This window comes from Pan troglodytes, chromosome 13 (assembly GCF_028858775.2).
Source record: "Pan troglodytes isolate AG18354 chromosome 13, NHGRI_mPanTro3-v2.0_pri, whole genome shotgun sequence".
Classification (NCBI taxonomy): Eukaryota; Metazoa; Chordata; class Mammalia; order Primates; family Hominidae; genus Pan; species Pan troglodytes.
The window spans coordinates 144,161,640-144,186,341 of record NC_072411.2 but is presented as its reverse complement, the minus strand read 5'-3'; the positions used below and the strand labels follow the sequence as shown (position 1 = coordinate 144,186,341).

The 24,702-nt window shown below is 57.7% G+C and overlaps 1 protein-coding gene and 1 long non-coding RNA gene across 4 annotated transcripts in view; both read right to left on the bottom strand.

Moving 5' to 3' along the window:
• The window catches only part of LOC112208420 (uncharacterized), a 46,440-nt gene extending 37,804 nt beyond the window's left edge, over positions 1 to 8,636 (bottom strand). For 2 of the 3 annotated variants that reach the window (XR_002942909.2, XR_008546767.1), the window contains exons 1-2: positions 7,902 to 8,088; positions 7,396 to 7,471 (exon numbers count right to left, since the gene is read on the bottom strand). This is a non-coding gene — a long non-coding RNA (uncharacterized LOC112208420). Of the gene's footprint in view, positions 1 to 7,395; positions 7,472 to 7,901; positions 8,089 to 8,523 lie in introns of those variants that run through there. The other variant, XR_010149983.1, reaches the window with a different exon arrangement.
• A 7,130-nt stretch (positions 8,637 to 15,766) lies between these two features.
• Positions 15,767 to 22,787, bottom strand: RTP5 (receptor transporter protein 5 (putative)). Its single transcript, XM_016950953.4, has 2 exons — positions 19,296 to 22,787; positions 15,767 to 17,488 (listed from the first exon to the last, which is right to left on the bottom strand). Exons 1-2 carry the CDS (start codon positions 19,451 to 19,453, stop codon positions 15,928 to 15,930), a joined length of 1,719 nt encoding a protein of 572 aa, XP_016806442.1. The 5' UTR covers positions 19,454 to 22,787; the 3' UTR covers positions 15,767 to 15,927.
• Between the last annotated feature and the right edge of the window lie 1,915 nt (positions 22,788 to 24,702).

Here is a 24,702-nt window from a genome sequence, read left to right as displayed (position 1 = left end):
GGCTGCAGCCAAGGCCGGTTCTGACACGTGTACCCGCACCCCACACCTTGTATGCGCTCTTTTATAGCCGCAGGGATCAGCCCTCAGGAACACAGAAGCGCTGGGGCCTCAGCTGGCTGGGGCTGCTGTGGAATCTCACATCATCTCCCCAGTCGTAGATGTTGATGCGGTTCGGTTCTGTTTTGTTTGGACCCTCTGGTCAAGTTGTCAAAGACAAGGAAATTAGCCCCAGCTTTGCAGGTCATGGGTAACCCAACAAAGCACTAACGAGAGGATCGCGTAGCCAGGTCCCTGCTGTGCCACGTGCAGACTCCACGCAGGCCCACGCCATCTCGAGTGCGCATTTCTGGGGCTGACCATGAACTACTGCACAGACAGCACGTGCAGAAAGAAGGATCGGAACCTGACACAAAGCCCGGGTGCCTGGATGCCTGGTCTGCCAGTCAGTGGGCAGAAGCGCAGCCAGGGCCCTCACAACGCTGGCCATGGAGATGTCCAGGGCTGGGGTCACAGGTCAGCACTGGGCCCCACCCTCACCGCTAGTGACTCAGGGATTTGCAGGGAGTGAGGGAGGCGATTAACAGCCCTGAAGATAGTTCATGAACAGAAACCACTCGCTAATCTTTGCAAAGCCCCAGGCTGCAGAGGAGTGATTTTATCTGATGATATCCTCAGAACACTATTACTGTCAACACCGTAATAAACTGAGGTGTCAGACTGGACTTTTGGGGAGATGGAAGAGCATATTCATGCTGCAATCTTCATCACAGTTTGGCCCTGCAGAACCTTCCAGAACAGCCACCCCCTCCTGCTTGCCTCATGACCCAATTACTCTCCAACGATGCAGTCACCTTCCCATTGACAGCAGAGGTCCCGGCCACAGGGGCAGCGGGCAGTCTGCCAGCCACATCTTCACTCTGTTTTGTCATTAATCCTCAGGCAAAGCTGGGCCCAGCTCCCAAGGCTGGAAGGCGCCCAGTGCAGTAAAGAGACAGGGAGAGAAGGAGACCAGGGAGGGTAGGAGAGGGGCAAGGGGAAGAGGGATGGCTGGGCCGGCTTTCCAGGAGAGGAGAGGGACGCCAGCCCCCAGGGCTCTGAGCCCGGAGTCCCTTCTCACACCTGGCCCCTTTGCAATTCACCTGGTGTACGGAGGGCATTTCTGAAATCTTTGCTCCAGGAGCTGAATTTCAGTGGAATACCCATTGTTTGTATGAGGCACAGACCGGAGGGGACCTTGGTTGAATACCCAGTAATTGCAGGCACTCCCATGATCCACCTGCGAGGCTCGTCAGTTTTCTAAAACAGACACCATTGCTCAAGCCTGTTTACTTTTAAAGCACACAATAATGCTCGCTTGCTAGTTTGTTTTTGTCCTGCTAAATCTTTGAAAGGCTTTCCATAACTTCTGTCAAATGTTGCCAAATTCAACGCAGTTGGCGTTTAAATATAACTTTGGAATCATGCACTGTTCCTTTTTCATAACTGACTGCGACTGGGTTGGGAAGGGAGGAGGGTGCACTCCCGGCCGAGCTGCTTGGGGCTCCGGGGCTGGGCCACATCCTTTGCTGCTGGTGCCTCAGGTCTAGAATCGGGCCCCAGGATTCCTCATCCAAACAAGCTCTGAGACTCAGAATATTCCCAGTTTTAGAGAAGTGCTACAGTGCAGATCCCAGAAGTCTCCTAACACCTGTCACCAAGCATTTTAATGTTTCTGCGGTAAGACTCAGACACGCTCACGCTCAGTTAGGCGCGTGAAGACCTGGGCAGACTCAGTCATCTCAGACCAGGTCCTGCTGCCCAGCAACTCCCAGAGAGCTTCCCGTGCTCCAGAACTGCCGGACTTGGGAGCGGCGGGCGAGGGGCTGAGGGAGGAGCTGCCGGTGTGGGCGTGAAGCCGCCAGGCTCCGTCTGTGCCCGCCACAGTGCTTGGCGTTCATGAGGTGAGGCCCAGGCAGTGGGCCATGGTGCTTCCTGGCCTGGCCTGGGCACCGCAGCTCCTCCCTGCAGAGGCCGGTCTGATGCCGGGGTCTGAGCTCCTGTCACGGAGGTGCCATCAGGAAGGCAGAAACCGAGGCCACCGAACCAATTAAACCAGGAGGACATCCGTGGATGTATTTGCTACATGCTGTTTCCTTTTTCTCTAGTGCACATCTTTTTAAAATAAGAGCCTTTCCCTACAGAGCCAAAATCGAATTATCATACTTAACAAAACATATATCCTTCATATCAGCCAATATCTAGTACATTTTCCAATTTCTCCAGTTGTCCACAATTTCCTCTGAAGGCAGGTTTGTCTAAGGAAGATCAGACGTGGAACCAGTTCTGCCACCTGCCTCGCCGCCGAGGAGGCTGGGTGTCCGGGAAAGGTCCCTGCCGGGCCTGTTGGTGTCGCCACCTGCCTCGCCGCCGAGAAGGCCGGGTGTCCAGGAAAGGTTCCCCCCGGGCCTGTTGGTGCCGCCACCTGCCTTGCCGCCGAGAAGGCTGGGTGTCCGAGAAAGGTCCCCCTGGGCCTGTTGGTGCCGCCACCTGCCTCGCCGAGGAGGCCGGGTGTCCGGGAAAGGTCCCCGCGGGGACTGTCGGTGCCACCACCTGCCTCGCCACCGAGAAGGCCGGGTGTCCGGGAAAGGTCCCCGCGGGGACTGTCGGTGCTGTCCTGGGGGTTTCTTCCCCATCCCCCCCTTATTCCTTAGAAATGGAAATCAGCTCCACAGGTTGCCGGATTCACGGTGAACATTTCGGCTGGGACGTATCCAGGAAATGTGAAGCTCCTGCACTTCTCACCAGGAGATATGCTCCCTGGGTGACCCTCACTGGGAGGCTGAGGCTGATGCCCACACGAGGGGAGGCTCACAGCCTTCCCTGTCACCGATACCAGACAAGGGTCCTGTCCCCAGCAGCTGCTCACCTCACTGGTCTAAACACTCATGGGCTAACCTTGTCCTAGTCCATGATTTCAGTGGTGTTTGGAAAAGATGATTTTTCTAACTCAGTCACTCATTCACATTTATGGGCCGACATTCCTTTTTGTTGTTGTTTTTTTGAGACAGAGTCTCATTCTGTCGCCCAGGCTGGAGTGCAATGGTGCGATCTCGGGTCACTGCAACCTCTGCCTTCTGAGTTCGAGCAATTCTCCTGCCTCAGCCTCCCAAGTAGCTGGGATTACAGGCGTGTGCCACCACACCCGTCTAAAGTTTGTATTTTTAGTAGAGATGGGGTTTTGCCATGTTGCCAGTCTGGTCTCGAGCCCCTGACCTCAGCTGATCCACCCACCTCGGCCTCCCTAACACTGTAATCCAAAGTGCTAGGATTATAGGCATGAGACACCATGCCCGGCCCAACATTCCTTTTTAAAGGTCTTTCCTCATACCTAGTGCCATTTGGTTATACTGGCATCCTCTTTCTAGCACAAAACAAGATAATGTTCGATTTTTCCCTCTGGCTGCCAATATTCAAAATAAAGAGTTGGTTTAAGATCTGCCTGAGATGAGTTTTTCAGGCTTTCTCTTTTCTTAGAGTGTCATTGTGGATTCATGGATGTAAATGGATTAGATGTATCCCAGTTAACTATGGGCCTCATTCTTTTGGATGCTCAAGTTGTCCAGATTTCACCAATGCCACTTCTTTCAAACTGGCTCCTTGTCTTCTTGACAGGCCCCATTCATCCTGGAGAGCCCCCTCACTTTCAGGCACAATGAAACGTTCTGGGACCCTTGTGCATGTTGGCTGTCCCCAACCAGACACCTGCCATTTCTCTATTAGAAACCAGGGTTTGTCTTGATTGTCACAATGTAACATTAAAATTGCCTGTTCTTGAAATACTGGAAATAAGGGGGAAGCTGCAAATAACCCTATCCCTATTAAAGAAATTAAAGTTGTACATAAAAACCTTCCCACAAAGAAAACCCCAAGACTACAGTAGCAGGAAAAAAAGATTCAGTAGGTACTTATGACAAAATTCTTAGCAAACCAGAAATAATGGGGACCTTCCACAACCTGATTAAATACATTTATAGAAAACTAACAACTAAAACTAAACTAAAAGTGACCCATACTTAGGGCCACTTTTGACACTTCTGTTCCATACTGTACTGGGGGTCCCAGCCAATGCAATAAGGCAAGAAAAGGAAACAGAGGGCATAAAAATCAGAAAGAAAGATGGGGGGAGGGAGGGGAAAAAGAGAGGAAGAAAGCCATTATTTGCAAGCATGATTATGTGTTGAGAAAACCCTATGTAATCTACAAAACAAACTACTGAAAATGATTCAGTGAATCTAGTCAGGTTGCAGGATATCTGATCAAGTACAAAATTCAATTATCTTCCTATATTTCTATGAACAATTTAAAAATGAAATTGTTAAACAATTCCATATGCAATGGCATAAAAAGGCACCAGACCTGAAGAACAGAAGTAACGGAGCCCCAGCTAGACAGCAGCTGATGCCCCCTGAGAGGTCGCATGCACGGAGGGGCTAATTGATTAGCTGTCTCTGCAGCACATGCTGCTGGCGCCATGGCTCACAGCAATTCCACGCTTACACTCGCAGCCTGTTTCTCTGCTGTCGGAGCTCTGGTGGGCTGCAGGCTTAACTGCCACAACATGCGGGACCCAGTGCCCACCTGCCACCTCCCCGCGTGGGGCGCCTCTGGGCTGCTAGGCTGGTAAGAGGTCACCCCTGCCGTGACAGGGTAGCCAGTGCTGGACCTGCGTTCCTCCAGCAAATGGCTGTGAAACTGGACAAATACAGGGCCACTGTGATGGAGCCAACTGTGAGCCATGCTTCCCACCCTCCCCCTCCCACTCTGCCACCATAGGAGGCGGAGCTCGGGGAAACAAGGGCGCAGTGAGAGGAGGGCATAGCACCAGGGCTGGGGTTGGCCTGGGACAACAGAGAAGGAGCTGTGTGGGGGCTGGACAGGGGAGATAGGGAGGAAAATGACCATGGCTCACAGCAGCCTCGACCTCCTGGGCTCCAGGGATCCCCCTGCCTCAGCCTCCCGAGCAGCTGAAACTACAGGTGCACACCACCATGCCCGGCTAGTTTCCTTTCTTTTTAATAGATGAGGTATCACTGTGTTTCCGAAAGCAGTCTCGAACTCCTAAGTTCAAGCAATCCTCCTGCCTCTGCCTCCTAAAATTTGGGCATCACAAACATGAGCCACCACACCCAACTGACAGTTAATTTCTTAAAAAATTAACTTTAATTTATTCAAAAGATCGTCTAAAGCAAAAGTAGCATTGTGTTACGGAGTTTGTAATGTAGGTAGAGGTTAAACATATGGCAACTGTAACAGGAAGAACAGGGTTAGAGGAATTACACCGTTACAAGTTTCCCACATTTTGTGTGACATGAATAGGCTGATAAATTAAGCATTCATTTTGTTGTCTTTAGGATAACTACTAAAAATGGTAATACCAAGAGGCACAGCTAAAAGGCCAACAGAGGTGTAAAACGAAGTACTAAAAAATTTCAATTAACCCAAAAAAGGCAGGAATGGAGGAACAAAGGAACAAAAAAATGACAAATAAAAAACAAATGACAAGATAAGACACTTGGAAAACAAGTAGCAAGATGGGGGATCTACAGCAACCTCATCAATCATTACTGGAATTGCAAATGGAGAAACTCCATGTGCAAAGCAGGGATTGTCACCAAGACCCAACTCCATCTACGGACACCCACTTAAGATACAAAGACAGGTTGGGTGTCTAAAGGATAGAAAAAGATCCACAGTGGTCCAGGAGTGGTCCCAGCATTGTGGTAGGCACAAGAGTGAGGATCACTTGAGTCTAAGAGTTTGACCTGTAATCCAAGCACTTTGGGAGGCTGAGGCAGGCAGATCACCTGAGGTCAAGAGTTCCAGACTAGCCTGGCCAACACGGTGAAACCCTGTCTGTACTAAAAATACGAAAAAAACTAGCCAGGCATGGTGGTATGTGCCTGTAATCCCAGCTACTGGAGAGGCTGAGGCAGGAGAATTGCCTGAACCCAGGAGGCAGAGGTTGCAGCGAGCCAAGATCGCACCACTGCACTCCAGCCTGGGCAACAAGAGTGAAACTCCGTCTCAAAAAAAAAAAAAGGAGTTTGAAAAATACAAAAAAAAATTAGCCTGGTGTGGTGGTGCACGCCTGTGGTCTCAGCCACTCTGGAGGCTGAGGTGGAAGGATCACTTGAGCCCAGGAGGTCGAGGCTGTGGTGAGCCAAGATGGCACCACTGCACTCCAGCCCGGGCAACAGAGTGAGACCTTGTCTCAAAAAAAAAAAAAGGAAAAAAGTGGCCGGGCACGGTGGCTCATGCCTGTAATCCCAGCACTTTGGGAGGCCAAGGTGGGCAGGATCACAACGTCAGGATATAAAGACCATCCTGGCTAACACGGTGAAACCCCGTCTCTACTAAAAAAAATACAAAAAAATTAGCCAGGCGTGGTGGCGGGTGCCTGTGGTCCCAGCTACTCGGGAGGCTAAGGCAGGAGAATGGCGTGAACCTGAGAGGCGGAGCTTGCAGCGAGCCAAGATCATGCCACTGCACTCCAGCTTGGGCAATGGAGCAAGACTCTGTCTCAAAAAGAAAAAAAAAAGAAAAAAGAATAGAAAAAGGAAAAGATACACAGTGCCAATTCTGTGCATAAGAAAATAGCCCTGGAACACTCACATTAGACCAGGTAGCACCCCTGAAGATAAAGAGGGACATTCCATGATGACACCATGGTCAGCCACTGTCAGGATCACAGAAAAATCCTAAATGCCTAAAAAGATAATAACAGTTTCAAAAAACACGAAGTAAAAACGGACGGAACTGAAAGAATAGAGAAATTCACTGTTCCAGTTGGAGATGTAACAGCTCTCTCGGGACTGCAAGCACAGCGGGTGGGACAGGAAGGATTCGCCGGTTTAAAGAGCACTGTCAACCAGCTGCACCTCATTAACTCTTGGCGAGCATCCCACCCCACAGCTGCAGAACACAAGTAATTTTTGAGTGTACACGGAGCATTTACGAAGATAGGGCTTATGTTAAACAGTAAGAATAAGTCTCTGTAATTTTAAAAAGTGAGATCCTGCAGTTTGTTCCTTGATCAAAATGGAATTAAATCAGTAATAGCAAGATCCCTTTTAGTCTCTCCACGTATTTGGAAAGTGGGCAATACTCTTCTAAATATGCTTCTCAGAATAGGGGGTTTAAAAAATAAATACATACATAAAGAGATTCTCCTAAATAAAGCATGGGTCAAAGAAGAAATCTAAAGAAAATTAGCACTTATTTCAAATATCCATCAAAATATTACACAAAAATTGTAGCATAGTCTTAGAGGAAGATTTGTGACTTTAAATACTGACGACATTTCAACAAAGAAGGTACACAGTGATCAATACACTCATGAAAGGGTGTTCAACTCACCCGTCACAAGGAAATGCAAACTAACGCCTCACTGAGATCTGCCAAACTTCTGGTGCCGACTGTGACCTGGCCGCGCCTGCGGGGGGCAGAGGAGAGAAGGAGACTGGGGGTGAGGTCCGCGTGTCCCAGGCAGGGGGACAGAGGCCAGAAGAAAGTGGCTGCGGGTGAGATCCACATGTCCCAGCCAGGGACGGAGAGGAGGGAGAACCGGACAGCAGCATCTGCTTCCAGCCACGTCACGTGTTTGGAGAGGCGGTGTCACCTCAATGTGAGGAATGGCCACTCAGGACACGTCTGGACTTCCTCCCACCCAACTCTCACCAGGGATCAGAATCCCGGCCCCGGGGACCCTCGACCCATAAACATCTTGGGCCTACAGCACCACCAAGCACGCCACAGCCTTGGCCTGGGGCTGCTTCAGAGACACCGCACGGAGGGCTTCTCACTTCCCCAGCCAGGAGCCACCCACGCTGCACCTGGGGAGGCCCCAGTTGCATCTGTCCCACCTTTCAGACCGAGCCAGCCAGAGGCGCCCAGAAAGACTATGCCAGGCCTCAGCTGTGTTGAAACCCAGGTTGGGGACAGTGGCAGGACCTGTGCCAGCGTCTGCCCTTGCTCCTGGCTGGATTCAGTTACTTGGCTGGGCCCCAGTGAAGGCGCAGAGGGCACCACCACCTGCACAGGAAGGGAAGGAAGCCCACAGCAGAGCCAGCACACGTGTGGCCACGCCCCGGCCCAGCCCCCCCTCACACGTGGCCACACCCCCTGCCCAGCCCCCTCACATGTGGCCACACCTCCGATCAGCCCCCTTCCGCACGTGGTCACGCCCCCTGTTCAGCCTCCTCGCACATGACCACGCCCCCGTCCAGCCCCCGCGCACAGGGCCACTCCTCTAGCCCAGCCCCTCACACGCGTGACCACGCCCCTTCTCAGTCTCCTCGCTCGTGGCCACGCCCCCTGCACGGCCCCCTCGCGCGTGGCCACACCCCTGTCCAGCCCCACACACACACGCTGGGCCACGCCCCTACCCAGCCCCCTCACACGTATGGGCACGCCCCTGCTCCGCGCCCTCACACGCATGGCCACCTCCCGTCCAGCCCCTTAACGCGTGCTGCCCCCTGTGCCCACCTACAGCGGCCTCCTCCGCACCAGGGCTGACCCAGTGTGGGGTCCAGGTGGGCTCTGGTAGGCCCCCGGGCAGAGCTGTGCCCCGCGTCACTGAGGATGCACAGAGAAAAAGGAAGGGGCGGAGGAAGCCGAAACCCGACCAGCGCTGCCTGGGCGTGGCAAGCCCGCTAGTTTTCCCGCCCGCTCATCTGCTTTCCCTCCCTCCATAATAAGTGTGGCACCTGGAGTGTGTGAATTTCATGATTTTCTTTTAGGAGAAACATAACGCAGTCCTCTGTCCCGCCCCTCCTGCCGGGAATGGTCATGGGGGCGTAGTTAACCCCATGCGTGCGGAGGTACACCTTGGAGCCCAGCGCCGACACAGGTCAGGAGAGTGTTAGCCACTGCTGAATGACTCCTGTTGTGTGCAAAATTGTTTTGACTTTTAAAGACTACGCACAACCCATTCTGCCATTATTTAGGGTGAATTATACTGCTGGGTCACAAGAAGAAGACGTGGCTCCTCTTGATGCTGAGGGAGGCCTGGAAGTCATTGCTGGGAGCTTGGGAAGAGGGCTCCCCGAGGCAGAGCCTCCCAGGGGACAGAGGCGGCCCAGCGATGACCTGGGAGGTGGGCACAGGTGTGCGGGGCCCCTCGGGGCCCACCATAAGGCCCCACAGCAGGTCCTAACCTCCCCCATGTGTCCTAAGGCAGTTCCATTTGCATTGGCAATGGTCATTTCACTACTTCTGACCTGGAAGCGAGGTATATGTTTGGGGGTGACACGAGGCTCCCAAAGGGGTGCTATAGGGCGCCTTTTCTTATTTTATAAAACTTACATCGAAATGAGCCGCACCCTGAGGGGCAGCCCACCTGCTCACCCCTGGAGGGACTCTCCCAGGTCTGAGGGTCTTCCCCAGATGCTTCACCCGGGCTCCTCCAAGTGTGGGGTGGCCTTCAGTCTGCTGCGAAGAGGATGTGGGGTGTCTGGCAGCCACTCTGCTCTGGATTTGCGGGAACCTCTGCTGCCTCCCTGGTGCCCCTTGATTGGCGCTGGGTCTAGGAACCCCCTCTGGGTTGGAACTGGACTTGAAAAGGTCATTTTCTGCCTGCACCCACCAAGGCCACCTGGGGCTGTGGAGCCAGGAAACCCCTGTCACTCTCCTCAGATGCTGGCCCGAGGGCACCCTCAGTCTCCCTGAGTCCAAATCACCTTTTCTTCCCAAATGACCCAGCAGCCTAGGCCAGCCCCAGCTGGAAAGACTGCTCCCCTCTCCCCTCCGCTCTGCTCCCCTGCCCCTCTCTTCCCCTCCCCTCCCTTCCTTTCTTCTGCTGGCGGAAGTCCTGTGCCAATCCCACATCCACATCCGTCACTGCACTCCTGGATCACACCTGGACAGACACAGAACTAGTCCTGGGAGTGATCCCAGGGCCAGGACCCTAGTAATGAGTTATCTAAATGTCTCTGGGTGTCTGGAATTGGTTCTCTGCTCCAACTAGCTTTAAAGGCATTCACGCTCTGTTCCCAGGGGTACCAGGGTGCTAGCTGCCCACAGGAGTAGCATACAGGCACTCAGATTGCCACCTGCAGACATCTGTAATCAAATGGCCATAGGATGCCTGGCCCTGGGCATCAAGGGAAAAATTTAGGGGTGTAGCTGGGTGGGCGGATGCTTCTAAGTGTGCTGGAGAACCTGGGGAAAAAGAGAAAGGCCTCCAATTTAGCCCCCAAAGTCCCAGGCAAACAGGGACACTTGCCATAACAGGTGGAGACATTCCCCAAAGGCTGGGAGGCAGAGTGGAGGCATCGCCAGGACCCCAGCCCTCTGCTGCCTCTCCTGTACAGAGGTACAAAGTCCCAGGCCCCAGAAGGAAAGGGAAGGAGATCCCCGAACCTCTGCTCCAGCTAGGACCTCACTGAGGCCCAGGTGGTGTGACCCTCCACCTGCCAGCCAGCCTGGGGCCCGGATCACAGCGTGGCCACTCCTCCTGGGGACTTCCCTGGCCTCCCGCTCCCCTCGCCAAAGCTGCGGGTGAAGCAGCTCTAGCCCACCCTAGCTAGCCATTGTCCAAGGCCAAGGCCCGCCTGTCCACCTGAATACCCAGGGTCCAGGGTAACCAACCTGATCCTAACCCAACCCTGCAACAGGTAGCTACATAAATCAGCACAGACCCTACCCCACCCCCAGACACTTAGAGAGGCATTCGCTTTATCCACCACAGGGTGATGGGAGCTGCTGTCAGAGTTCTCGCCAGACCCTCCCAGGGAACCCCAAGCCTGTGCTCAGCCTCACATGCTCTGGGTGGACTTGATTTCAGCGGGAACCACATCTGACCCTGGATGAGCTGACCCCCATCACTAGGAAATGTACCTTAGCTCCCATTTTTACTAGTGAATGTAACAATTAATTAAATAAATACAATTACTAATGAAACCAATGGTAACAATGCTGATGACGGGTAGTTTTAACAACTCATCTGATTAAGCCGAGAGCAGTTCAACAGCAATGAGGGCAAGGGAGCGGCCCCAGAGATCCACGCCCTCCCAGGCCTCCCTCGACAACAAGGTCTGCTCTTCCCCCACAGCGGCCACACGGGGGCGCCGCAGGACAGCGCGGAGTGGGCCGGGAGAGGGAGGGGAGCGAGGAGAGGGATGGGGGTGGGGAGGCCGGGAGAGGGAGGGGAGCGAGGAGAGGGATGGGGTGGGGGGGCGGCCAGGAGAGGGAGGGGAGCGAGGAGAGGGATGGGGGTGGGGAGGCCGGGAGAGGGAGGGGAGCGAGGAGAGGGATGGGGTGGGGGGGCGGCCAGGAGAGGGAGGGGAGCGAGGAGAGGGATGGGGGTGGGGAGGCCGGGAGAGGGAGGCGAGCGAGGAGAGGGATGGGGGTGGGGGGGCCGGGAGAGGGAGGGGAGCGAGGAGAGGGATGGGGTGGGGGGGCGGCCAGGAGAGGGAGGGGAGCGAGGAGAGGGATGGGGTTGGGGGGCGGCCAGGAGAGGGAGGGGAGCAGAGAGAGGGACAGGTTGGGGGGGCTGGAAGGGGGAAGGGGGAAAGAGGGAGGGGAGGGGAAGAGAGAAAGAGGGGCGCTGGACAGGTACACGAGGAGGGGAGAGGGACGGGGAGGGGGCTGGGAGGACCGAGAAAGGAGGGTCGGGGGAGGGGTAGGAAAGAAGGACCAGGAAGGGGGTGGGAAGGGGGTGGGGAGTGAGGAGCATGGGGGGTGGGGGGCGAAGGGCGGGGTACGGGCCCTGGGGAGGTCGGGGAGGGGGGTAGGGGGCAGTTGAGGTCAAGCAGGCCAGGGAGCTGAGCGGTGGCCAGGGAGCTGAGCGGTGGCCGGGGAGCTGGGGGATCCCGGGTGCCTTTGGAAGCCCTGAGGGTGTTCTTCCAGGATGGGCGGGAACCTGCAAACTTCAGGGCCCCCTGGCAGGGTGCGGAAGGACCCCGAGGGCAGGAGTGTCTGGGCAGCCCTGAGGCAGACAAAAGGAAGCCCCTTGGGAGAGGTGGGGGTCTCCCACCGTTGCTGAGGCTGCCCCCCCTGCCCCCACGGCCTGCAGGGAAGGGGGTCCCAGGTGACAGTCGTGTCCTGTGTCCTGACAGGGTCAGATGCTGGGAGCTGCCCGATGGCAGGGGTGGGCTGGGAGCCATCCTGAAGTCTGAGCTGGGTGGGTTGTAGCGAAGGTGCCAGCCTTCCCTTCTTCCTCTTCGGTGGCCACATTTTAGTAGCCATGCGACCAAGCAAGGTCACTGCAGGGTGGCCCCTCTTGTGTTCATATGGGGACACCTGTGCACAGGCTCCTGGGGTGGGTGGCACTGAGGGCAGGGGCGTGGATCCAGAACACAGAGCCTCCCTGCGACCTCCCTTCCCTGGGCCCCAGAACTCACCCACCCTCTGGGCCCCAGCAAGCTCCCAGCCAGAGGTGGCCTGGCAGGCGATGGGAGAAGGGCAAGGTCAGGGCCTTGTGCCCCCTCCCTGGGGCCTCAGGTGCTCCTGTGATTCCCCCACCCACAGCGCCTGAGACCACCGCCCCATAGTGCTGGGCAGAAGGGGTGGGGAGGGGCACCTGCTGTCGGCCTGAGGCGGCCAGGCTGCCCACCCAGGAGGCCCCCAGAGCCCCTGCCCCACTAGAGGAAAGCAGATTCCCCAAACCCATCCCAGGACGAGGCAGGCTTGGGCCCTCTGAGTCGGTGTGTGGGGCTCCTGCCACCCTGCAGTTGCGCCCCCGGGGCCCTGGATTCCAGTTTCTCCTGGGACCCTCGTCCCTGCAGTTGGCCCCTGAGGCCCTGGATTGGGGTTTCTCCTGGGACCCCCGTCCCTGCATTTCGGCCCCTGGGACCCTGGATTCCAGTTTCTCCTGGGACCCTCGTCCCTGCAGTTGGGCCCCTGAGACCTGGATTGAGGTTTCTCCTGGGATCCTCGTCCCTGCAGTTGGGCCCTGAGACCTGGATTGGGGTTTCCCCTGGGACCCTCGTCCCTGCAGTTGGGCCCCTGAGACCTGGATTGGGGTTTCCCCTGGGATCCTCGTCCCTGCAGTTGGGCCCCTGAGGCCCTGGATTGGGGTTTCTCCTGGGACCCTCGTCCCTGAAGTTGGCCCCTGAGACCTGGATTCAGGTTTTCCCTGTGTGGGCAGCAAGCCACCCAGGCACCGAGGCAAGACACCAAGGACATGAGCTGTTCCAGTATAATAAAATATAAAACAAGAATAGTTATACCAGATATAGATCTTAGATATGATTATATATGAATATCATTAATCATTAGCTGCTAGTAATTACTCTTTATTCCAATATTATAATAATCCTCGCTCTACAATCATAACCTAGGAAAAACCAGGCCATACAGAGATAGGAGCTGAGGGGACATAGTGAGGAGTGACCAGAAGACAGGAGTGCGAGCCTTCTGTTATGCCCAGACAGGGCCACCAGAGGGCTCCTTGGTCTAGCGGTGACGCCAGCGTCTGGGAAGACGCCCGTTACCTAGCGGACCGTGGTCTAGCGGTATCGAAAAGTGTCAAGAAACAACACCCGCTACTTAGCAGACCGGAAAAGGGAGTCTCCCTTTCCCCGGGGGAGTTTAGAGAAGACTCTGCTCCTCCACCTCTTGTGGAGGACCTGACATCAGTCAGGCTCGCCCGCAGTTATCCGGAGGCCTAACCGTCTCCCTGTGATGCTGTGCTTCAGTGGTCACGCTCCCAGTCCGCCTTCATGTTCCATCCTGTACACCTGGCTCTGCCTTCTAGATAGCAGTAGCAAAATTAGTGAAAGTACTAAAAGTCTCTGATATGCAGAAATAATGGCATAAGCTGTCTCTCTGTCTCCTCTCTCTCTCTGCCTCGGCTGCCAGGCAGGGAAGGGCCCCCTGTCCAGTGGACACGTGACCCACATGACCTTACCTATCATTGGAGATGACTCACACTCTTTACCCTGCCCCTTTTGCCTTGTATCCAATAAATAACAGCGCAGCCAGACATTCGGGGCCACTACCGGTCTCCGCACATTGGTGGTAGTGGTCCGCAGGGCCCAGCTCTCTTTTCTTTTATCTCTTTGTCTTGTGTCTTTATTTCTACACTTTCTCGTCGCCACACACAGGGAGAAGCCCACCGACCCTGTGGGGCTGGTACCTGCACCCCTGGGACCCTCGTCCCTGCAGTTGGGCCCCCGAGGCCTGGATTCTGGTTTCTCCTGGACCCTCATCCCTGCAGTTGGGCCCCCGAGGCCTGGATTCTGGTTTCTCCTGGACCCTTGTCCCTGCAGTTGGCCCCCGAGGTCCTGGATTGGGGTTTCCCCTGGGACCCTCGTCCCTGCAGTTGGGCCCTGAGACCTGGATTGGGGTTTCTCCTGGGACCCCCGTCCCTGCATTTCGGCCCCTGAGACCTGGATTGGGGTTTCTCCTGGGACCCCTGTCCCTGCAGTTGGCCCCCGAGGCCCTGGATTGGGGTTTCTCCTGGACCCTCATCCGTGTCACCTGCAGGCTGGCTGCTGTCTCCAGCCTCTGTGCAGGGTGGAGCCTCCTAGGGCCGCTGGGGTCTCCATCGGTGCCCGGTAAGCAGAGGGTGCCAGGTTGGGACAAGAGGTTCTGCTGCTTCCCCTTGAAGCCCCCGCACCACCTGCATCCGAGCCCACCACAGCTGTGTGGGAGAACGCCCCCCCTGCCACTCCTCCCCCGCACACCCCAGGGGTCCAGGCCAGCCTGGCAGGCAGAATCTCTGGGCTGGCCCCCCTCCCCACCAGGGGCCCTGGACGCAGTTTCCCCTTTCTACAGGGCAGGGCTTCCCCAGTCACAGACCCCAGGGTCTCCCCAGGCAGTTCCCAACCTTCCAGGACCCTCAGGGCTGACCCTGCCTGAGAGGCCGGACAGTCGGACCCAGACACTGCCACTGTCAGGCCCCCACCTGGCTGGGACAGCCGGGAATCCCAACACCCCCGCCCCTAGGAAATGGAAACTGGACTCTTTTAAAATGAAAATCCAGTGTGTGGCTTTGAGTAACAGGAGAGTTTTCTGTCATCTGCAATGGATAGAATTTCTCAAACCCAGAGAGGCTCAGAGCCCCACCGTGGCCTCCCACCCTCTGGATGAGAGGTGCCAAGATCCCTCCAGAAGCTACACTGAGGCTGGAGGGAAGAGGGAGGGCGTGACAAGCCAGTCTCAGTGGGGGCTTGAGTCTTTCCTGGAGAGAGGTAAGTGGCCTCTTCCACAAGACCCCTGGGTCCACACAGGAGGGAGGTTAATTTGCACCTGACACGGAGCCGGAGCCAAAGCTTCCTCTCCTATCCCAGGAGCCACACATGGCCAGGAATTCGGAATCCCCAAGAGGGAGCTCTCCCCAGGGGAAGAAGTGGTGGGCGTGAGGGGCTCCTGCAGGGTGGAGGGACAGAAGGACCGGCCCAGGTTTCTCTCACCTGGAAACCTCCCCTGGGTGGAGGGCTGCGTGGCTGGCTTTGCTTGGTTTTATTGGAGTTACACACATAGGAAGAGGCTGGAGCACACAGGCACAGCTCAGGGCAGACCCACAAAACCAGGGGCAAGAGGCAGGAGGGGCTGAGCTGCTGGCGGGGGCGGGGTCTCAGAGGCAGGGCGGGGTCTCAGAGGTGAGGCGGGGTCTCGGAGGCGTGAGGCGGGGTCTCGGAGGCGTGAGGCGGGGTCTCGGAGGCGTGAGGCGGGGTCTCGGAGGCGGGGGGCGGGGTCTCGGAGGCGGGGGCGGGGTCTCGGAGGCGGGGGGCGGGGTCTCGGAGGCGGGGGCGGGGCCTCGGAGGTGAGGCGGGGTCTCGGAGGCGGGGGGCGGGGCCTCAGAGGCGGGGGTCTCAGAAGCAGGGGTCTCGGAGGTGGAGGCGGGGCCACGGAGGCGGGGCGGGCATCTCAAAGGCGGGGTTGGGGGGTGTCTCAGAGGCGAGGCGGGGTCCCAGAGGCGAGGGTTGCCTGAACTTCGGGGCGTCACACTTGCTGCGGGTAGATCCCGGGGTTCAGCCGACACATGCACATCAGCCAGAAGACGCACACGGTCATGGACACCCAGATCCAGAAGTCCTCGTAGGGCTCGGCGTGCGGCCTACGGCAGGCACGGCCAGGGCGCTCGTCTTCCTCCCGGCGGCACCCACAGCGGGCCTTGTGGAACCTGGACCTCAGCTGCCTCTTCTGGTAATAGCCTTGGGAGACGCAGCCATTGCCCTGGGGGCCGTAGGCAACGTGGCCACCGCCCTTGCGCTTTATGATATCGAAGACTGAGACGGGGATGGTGATGGAGCCCTCACTAACCGTGATGGGGCCCTCGGCATTGGCCTCCAGAGGGGCGTCGTGACCCGCGGTGACCAGGCCACCTTCCTTCTCTTTGCCTTCAGTGATGTCAGTAAAGGCATCTTTGCCTTGGACATCAGCAGGGAAGGAGAGGGCAAGGGAGCCCTTGACCTGGGAGGGGAGGCCACCAGCATTGGTCTCTGGCAGGGCGTCGTGACCCACTGGGACCAGGCCCTGGCCGCCTCCTTCCTTCCCATTGCCTTCAGCCACCTCAGCAACGGCATCCTTGACATCAGTAAAGATGAAGGGGAAGGTGATGGAGGCCTCTTTAGTGGCCACAGGGCCATCGGTGGGCTCCGAGAGGGTGTTGGTGAAGATGCTGGTGAGGGAGGAGGGGAAGGTGAGGGAGCCCTCCCCGCTGGCCGAGAGGCCCACACAGTAGAACACGGTTGGCGTGTGTTTCCCCACAGGGACGAGGCCATTGTTGAGGGAGATGGGGCCCCAGCCCTGGGCCACGCCAACCGGGCTGCAGAGGGAGCCCCGGCCTTTGAAGAGGAAGCCCTTGAGCTCGAAGGTCTGGATGCTGCTGCCGAGGAGGCCGGGGCCGTGGAAGAGGGGGTCTCCAATGGCCACCGGGAAGCCTTTGCCCCCAGGCATGGCCACAGAATCCCCAGACAGGAAGATGGAGCCCTGGCCGATGACCAGGGCCCCACGGCTGCCGGTCACAGGGAGAGAGGCCCCCGCAGGGGGGGCAGGGCCCTCAGCGATGGGCACCTGGTCATTGCTGGTGCCCACAAGGGAGAAGGGGATGGCGATATCACCACCACCCTTGCCAAGGTCGTCGCCAGGGGTGGACAGCGGTTTGCCCCTGGAGACGGTGCCAGTGCCACCCCAGGCCGTGGCGGGGAAGTTGCCTTTTGTGGCGTTGGCGCTCCAGGCAGGGTCTGGGGCTTTCTGGAGGAAGCAGACCCCCAGCTCACAGGCCTCACAGCAGCCCTCATAGGCCTCCCTGGGGTGCCGGGCTGGGCCGGGGCCATCCCCGTAGCAGTCCTGCAGGATGTGCAAGACCAGCCTGCTGAGGAAGGGCTGCTCGCCCGGGGGCCTCACCTGGCAGTCCCCGGGTGCGGGGCACAGCCTGCACCGCTGGCCCCAGATGCGCATCTTCACCAGCCCCCGGTGGCCGGCCCTGTCCCACCACAGGTGGAAGAGGACGTGCACATGGGCCGAGTCCCAGGTCCCCGGACAGTGACCGCACTGGAGCCTGCGGGGGGGGAAAGAAGTGTGTGTGAGTGCAGGAGAAAGAAGCCCCACGCCCAGCCCTCGCACTCTGCTCTGCGGCCTCCTTGCCCATCCGACGCCAGCGCCTCGCTGCCCCCTGCCTCACATCCCACACTCAAACCTCAAACCTCAAACCTCACCCCCCAGCCACCCAGGGCCGCGGCCAAGGCAGCCTAGCACCTGCTCCTGCCTGTGCCGAGGCTCTGAAACCACCAGCCCCTCGGCCACACACAGGCAAAAGCAGGCCCGTGCACACTAGCCCGCAGCCCCCTCATGTGCAGCGCTGAGAAGCAAAGCAAACCTCCTCTCAGCAGTTTTTCAACAAAACCCGCTCCGGCCTGGCCTCCGTGAGGCGTCAGCAGCCTGCCACCTGCGTGGCTCTGCTGGTGTTTTGTGAGTTGGGGTTAACACAGGAAGAGGCAGGCCTGCCGACACACTTAGGAGGGGAAAAGCATGCATGTGGGGGCTGTCCCTGGGGGCTCAGCAAGTGGGGGTCCCTGTCCTGACTGAGAGGAGACGATCCAGGAGGTCGCCTGCCAGCTGAGGGGAAGGATGTCGCGGAGGCCTGCGGTCATGGCCCGGGCAGCCCTGCTGGGCGTCACCAGGCGAGGGGAGATTTGGGGAGAGCACTGGGAGGGATTGGCTTGTCCACGGCGGCCATCAGACCGGTGACCATTTGCTAGCCACACAAGCAGCTGTGAGCTTCAGGGAACCCTGCACGAGTGAGAGGCTGTGATTCAGTTCCAGGCAGTGGAAGTTTCTGGATGACAGAATGTTCTATAGCCACATTGCCCTGCCTGCAGCCTCCAACCACACTGGCCACAGAGCCCATGGACACGTTCATGCTGGAGGAACTGAACTGCTGACTTTATTTAAATGGGACTGAGGAGCCAAAGCCACGGGCGCTGGGGCTGCATGTTGGGGCAGCCATCCTCAGTTCTCTCCCGCCAGCTGGGAGCCGCTCAGAGCCATCTCCACCTGGCTGTGGGAACAGTGATGTGCTTCCCAGCACTTCTCAGACCCCAACACGGGTTATTACTTTCCCAGCTTCTGAAAAAGCTGGGATTCTGCACACACCTGGCCCCAGGGGTCTCAGGCACTGAGGAGCTGTGTCAAAGGGCAGGACGACTCCCCCTTTGCCCAGGGTGTCTCCACAGAGGGACGGACCAGCCAGCAGCCTGGGGGCCTGTCAGGCCAGGCATCTGCGAGGATGTGGAGCTGCCCCGCGCCCCTCCCGGCTGGCACCCGGCAGAGCTGTGGATGCCTTGCCAGTTGGAGAAGCACATGGCGCCCGCCCTGCTGCGCTGACGGCACCACAACCGTGACGACGGCCTGTGAGGCTCACTTGTGACCCACAGCCACCCCGGGCCCCCGATCAGGGCCGAGCACCCCGCTGTGTGCAACACAGGGCCGGATGGTGACCACAGGCTCCGGCACGCCCCAGGGCCCACCTGTCAGCACTGATGGCTGCGAGACCACGGCAGTGCCATGGAAGCAGGAGATGAGCCTGTGTCCAAGGGCAGCGCTGGCCCAAGGAGCCGAGTGAGGGAAACCAAACTCTCCATGAGGCACCCGCCATGTCTTCCCCGGGACCCCTGCGTCAGCAGCCATGTGCCCAGCATGGCGAGGCAGGGGCTCCGGCGGGAGAAGGAGCACCCAGCCCCACCCTCCCGTCTCGGGGACAAGACGAGGCCCGACAGCCCCACCCAGGCTCTGGGACCACACAAGGTCCCGTGGAAAAGCACCTTCAGCCCCCTGCCTCTCCCAGGGTCCCCAGCCTCTGGCCGCACCTCGAGAGCCCCACCAGCAGGTACTGGACACCACCGCCGTCCAGGCATCCCGGGACCAGGCTGTGCTCAGGTAGCAGAACCCAGACGTCCTGGGGCTTCCTCTCGGCCATGGCCAGGGTGAAGGTGCTGGCCCACATGTCTGCCCCAGCCCGGTCCATGCTGCCGCCTGGCTCCGCAGTGCGGGCTGAGGGCTGCGCCCGCCGGGGGCCCAAGGAAACGTCCCCGCATCCCGCGCCGGCCAATCAGCCACCTTGACAACAGCATGGTCTCCATGGCAACCAGATTTGTCTCCGAGAAATGGGAAGCAGAAAGGAAAAATACAATACAATGCAATCTCCCATGACCCCGCCCCCCAGAGAGCATCCCTGTGGCAGCACCGTGGTGGTGGTGGTGGGCGTGGGCCCGTGGACACGCAGGGGCCTCCCCAGACCCATGCATGTAGAGGCCCGGGTGTTTTCACACATCACACCAAGGAATCATCCGCAGCCCTCTCTTTCTAGTGCACATCAGGAGCGGTGGCCCACACTCATCCCTTGCTGAACACTTGGTATTTTTCCAGCTTGTGGCTATCATGTAACTTATTCACTCAGCTTCTCTCTGCAAACAGCACTAATGCTTTTCACACAAACAAAGCTGAGAAGAACTTTATAGAACGTGTATCATTGCAGATTGTCCCGTGGGTGTATTCTTTTAAACTTTTTACTAGTGAGAAATATAAAATATTTACATAAAATGCCTAAAACATAAATGCAGAGCTTCACAAATTATTCTAAAGTCTTAAGTCACCACGTCCTATAGGAAGAAACAAAACCTCGCTCTGCCAGCCTCCAGAGCTGGCTGCCTGTTCCCTCCTGATCTCAGCCCGCGGCCCCACCCCCACCCCCTGCCCTCCTGGCAGAGGTGCCACCAGCCTGGCCGTGCCTGCACAGACAACGTTGAGGCTTCAACACCTATGATGCCTCCCTCACTGAGCCCTTTAGCTGTGCAGCTTCTGAGCTTTACATAAACAATTCATGCGTGTGCCCAGCTTCTCACGCCTTTTCAGGTTAATTTGTGAGATTCAACAGCATTGCTGTGCATGGCAGCCACCTGTCATGGCACAACAAGAAAGGGTGAGCTGAGAAGGAGCCGGGACGTGCAGGGGCGGAGACAGCCAGCCGATCCCTGCAAAACCTCAGCACAGATCTGCCCCCGGGAGGCTCCCGGCCACCCGGCTCTCCTCACAGCTCCCATCTCGCCATCTCTCTGCCCTGCACACTGAACAATCTCTTCTCATTTTTCTACCACTTCACACATTATCTCCTCATCTCTGTCCACTCTGCAGCTAATGCTGGCAAGCGCCTTGTCATAGTTTTCATTTCTGAACCTTCTTTTCGGCCCTTTCAAACCTGTGACATCTTCCCGCCTTGCAGCTAGGTGTGGCTGCAAGATAGAAGAGGAAGCCAGTGGACGCACTCTGGGAAGGGGCCTCCATACAGGGCCAGACTGCCAGGGAAAGCCCCGCGTTTCTCATCCCAGCTTCATTTTTTTCTATCCATCAGTGCTGGGATGATGGCCGCACTCCAGCCTGTCTTAGACCTGCCTCAAGCACAGAGCCGCGAGCCCAAGGAGCAGGAAGGCGGGACCCCGGGGCTGTGGTGACAGATGGAGTCGTCACACCACTGGAGGGTCGCCCACCTCTGGGTTTCCTGTTCACACGAGAAGTAAGCCAGCTGCCACTGTGGTCTCGAGGCACTGTTCTCTGGCACTGTGGGTGATCACACAGCTAGCCGGAGCAATCCTAACTCACTCGCCAGGCTGCATCTAAGGTCCTGGGGTTTGCTGGTTGGCTCCGGGCCACTGTGCGTGTGTGGGCCCCTTGTGGTCCTGGTCGTGTGCCCCTGCAGGGGTCTAAGAGACACCTACTGTCCATTGCCTCCAAAAGCCTCGGTCCACAGGGGACCTCCTCCCACCACAGCCCCCCAGAGCCAGTGTTTCCTGGCTGCTTCCGTGCCACGCTGGGGCCACAGCCCTGCCTGCCAGTCCCACCTCTCAGGCTCCTCAGCCCTGGAGGCCACACCTGGCTCTGAGTTTAGGGAAAAGCTTTGGAATGATGACTGACCACAGTCACCCAAAATAACCTTTTGGATGGCAATTCCGGCCCTTATGAAATGCAAGGAGCTGGTTGCCCGGGCATTATTTGCTCAAGAATTGTTGAGTTTTCCTTAGACCCATCCCAGAATACCTCCAGAGGCCTGGGCGGCAGACAGCAAAGAGGGCATCCTGTCCACGCCTCTGTCTGACTGCCCATTTGTCTGTCTCCCAAACCCACAAGCCACGCCCTGCAAGAGCTGCTTACGTGGCCCCCTCACAAACCAGCCAGCCATGAGCACCCCCTCTTCTTCGCCAGGGATGGATGAGGCAGGGTGTGCACAGCACCCACGGGTCCCTGCAACATGTGGCAGGGTCCTCCTTGGGCCTTCTGCATCAGCGCCCACCTGGAGCCGGCCACGGGAGCCTCTCTCCAGGCATGTGTGGTCCCTCCAAGGACAGGCCCTAGGACCCAGGCCTGGGGCAGACGCCTTCTGACCCCGCTCCCTGCCCAGCCTCCCCGAAGGCTGGCTCCAGGACAGGGTGAGATGGGGGTGGGAGATCGGGCCACAGGGAAAAGAAACGATCGGGGAAGCCGGGTGCCCCTTCAGCACTGCTGCCCAGCTGGTGTGGTGGCTTAGCGCTCCCTCTCCCCGCAGACACGCGCTCCTTCTGGGGCCCCTTCCTCACACGCTGGTACCCGTCTTCCTGAGCTCAGCTTCTGGGGAGGGCAGCTGGCAGGCCGGGGACAGCCCTCCCTTGGGAAGCAGAACTTGCAGCTCAGGTGAGTCCCACCACAGTCTCCTGCCAGAACGGATGCACTGCCTGGGCCTGGAGGAGCAGAGGCAGCAGCTCCCGGCGAGGGAGGAGCAAACGCCAAGGCCCGGTGGGGCCAGAGGACCGGTCGGCTGACGGGATGGTGGTCCTTGCTCAGAGGGAGAAAGAGACGGGCAGGAAAAGGAGCCGGGCAGAGAACGGTGGCCGTTCGCAGGTGCTGGGGCTCACCCTCCCCCCACAGACCTCAGCTGGGGCTCACCCTCCCAACACAGACCTCAGCTCATGGCTGCAGCGGCAGGGACAAGGCCGCCTCCCAGACCCCAGGCCCTGCAGTCCCACAGGCCCCACCGGCAAGGGGTCGTTCCTGGCCCAAGGCTCCGTGTGGCTGTGCCCCAGCGCTGCCCAGGCGGGCAGGGATCCCAGGACCGGCAGCTGCGGGGGGGACGCAGCCTCTGTCCAGCCATTCTGTTGCTGAAAGCGCTTCCACTGTCCAAGAGGCCCCTTGCTCTCCCCTCCAACCCGCGGTCCTGCTGGGGCCGGGGAGGCCATTCCGAAGGAGGAATGCAAGGGACCTCCTGCACTCGCCCTCACCCTCGGGGCATCCCTCCCTGGGGGACCGCTCACTCACGCTGCGCAGCCCCCGCAGCTCAGCATCCCCCGCAGCTCAGCAACCCCCGCAGCTCAGCATCCCCCGCAGCTCAGCAACCCCCGCAGCTCAGCATCCCCCGCAGCTCAGCATCCCCCGCAGCTCAGCATCCCCCGCAGCTCAGCATCCCCCGCAGCTCAGCATCCCCCGCAGCTCAGCCTGGCTTCTTCGGCTTTGGAGCCCAGCAGGGGGACCAGCAGGGGGACCAGCAGGGGGACCAGCAGGGGGACCAGCAGCGGGACCAGCAAGGGGCCTGAGTGATACCCACTGCCCTGGAGTGAGAAGGCAGGGGCGCCACACACACACAAGACACCACACACCACACACACTACACACGCCACACACACACAGGACACCACACACTACACACACCACACACCACACACAAACACACTACACACACCACACACTACACACACCACACAACCAAACACCACACATGCCACACATGCCACACAAACCACACACCACACCACACACCACACACACCACACACACCAAACACCACACATGCCACACACACACACCACACACTACACCACACACCACACACACTACACATACCACACACACACCACACAGCACGACACTACACACACCACACATACAACACACCACACACTACACCACACACCACACACACAACACACACCACACACAACACATACTGCACACACCACACACACACTACACCCACCACACACCACGTACACACTACACACACCACACACAAACGCACACTACACACACCAAACACCACACTACACCACACACCACGCACACTACACACACACTACACACATCACACCACACACAAACGCACACTACACACACCACACACACCACACACTACACCACACACCACACACCACACATTATGCACATCACAGCTCACACACAACACAGCACACATACCACACACACTACACACAACAAACACATCACACAAACCACACACACAACACACTACACACACACCACACTCTACACACATCACACACAGCTCACACACAACACACACCACACACAGCACACACATATCACACACAAACACACACAGTACACACAGCACACATGCTACACACACAACACACACTACAACCACACACACTACACAGACACCACACACACTACACACACCACACACCACGTACACTACACACAACACACATAACACATACTACATACAACACACAATATACATGAACAGAGATACACACCAACACACACAATACACATACCACATACAGTACACATAAACACACCTACACACACACATATACATGTACACACTGGGAGATTTAAAACATAAATTGACATTTAAACTACTAACCACATTCTAGAAAGTTTAGAAAACAGCAGGGGGGGGCTAGAAATCACCTGCCACCCCCCCCTTAACAAACAGCCCAACGATTTTTTTGTGTGTGTATAATAAATTGTGGAAATATCTCATTCAATTTTTAAAAAGTTTATTCTTAAATTGGGCAGATAAATTGGGTGTTATTTTTTAACTTCTGGGAAATGTTTCGAAAACAGGATAGAACAGAGAGTTTTTATTTGCAAACACTATTAACCATTTCCTGTTCCAACCTCAGAAATTGCTGTGAATCGGGCGCTGCCTCCCCACCGCGGTGCCCTTGGCCCGGCGGCTGCAGCATGGTTTCCACCCGGCCAGCCAGGCGCCCGGCGCCTCCCACTGCAGAAGCAGTTTCGGGATGGTCCTGCTGTTTCCAGCGCTTCCCCGGACCGTCCCTGCGCGGATGGAAACTTCCCACTGGCCCGAGCGAGCACGGGGATTCCCCTCCTCTCGCCACTTTCCATCGCTGCTGGCTCATGTTCCAGCACACGGGGCCCATCTCACCACTGCCGTGCGCCGGGCGCCATGCGTCATGACGTGCAGGCTCCTTGGAAACT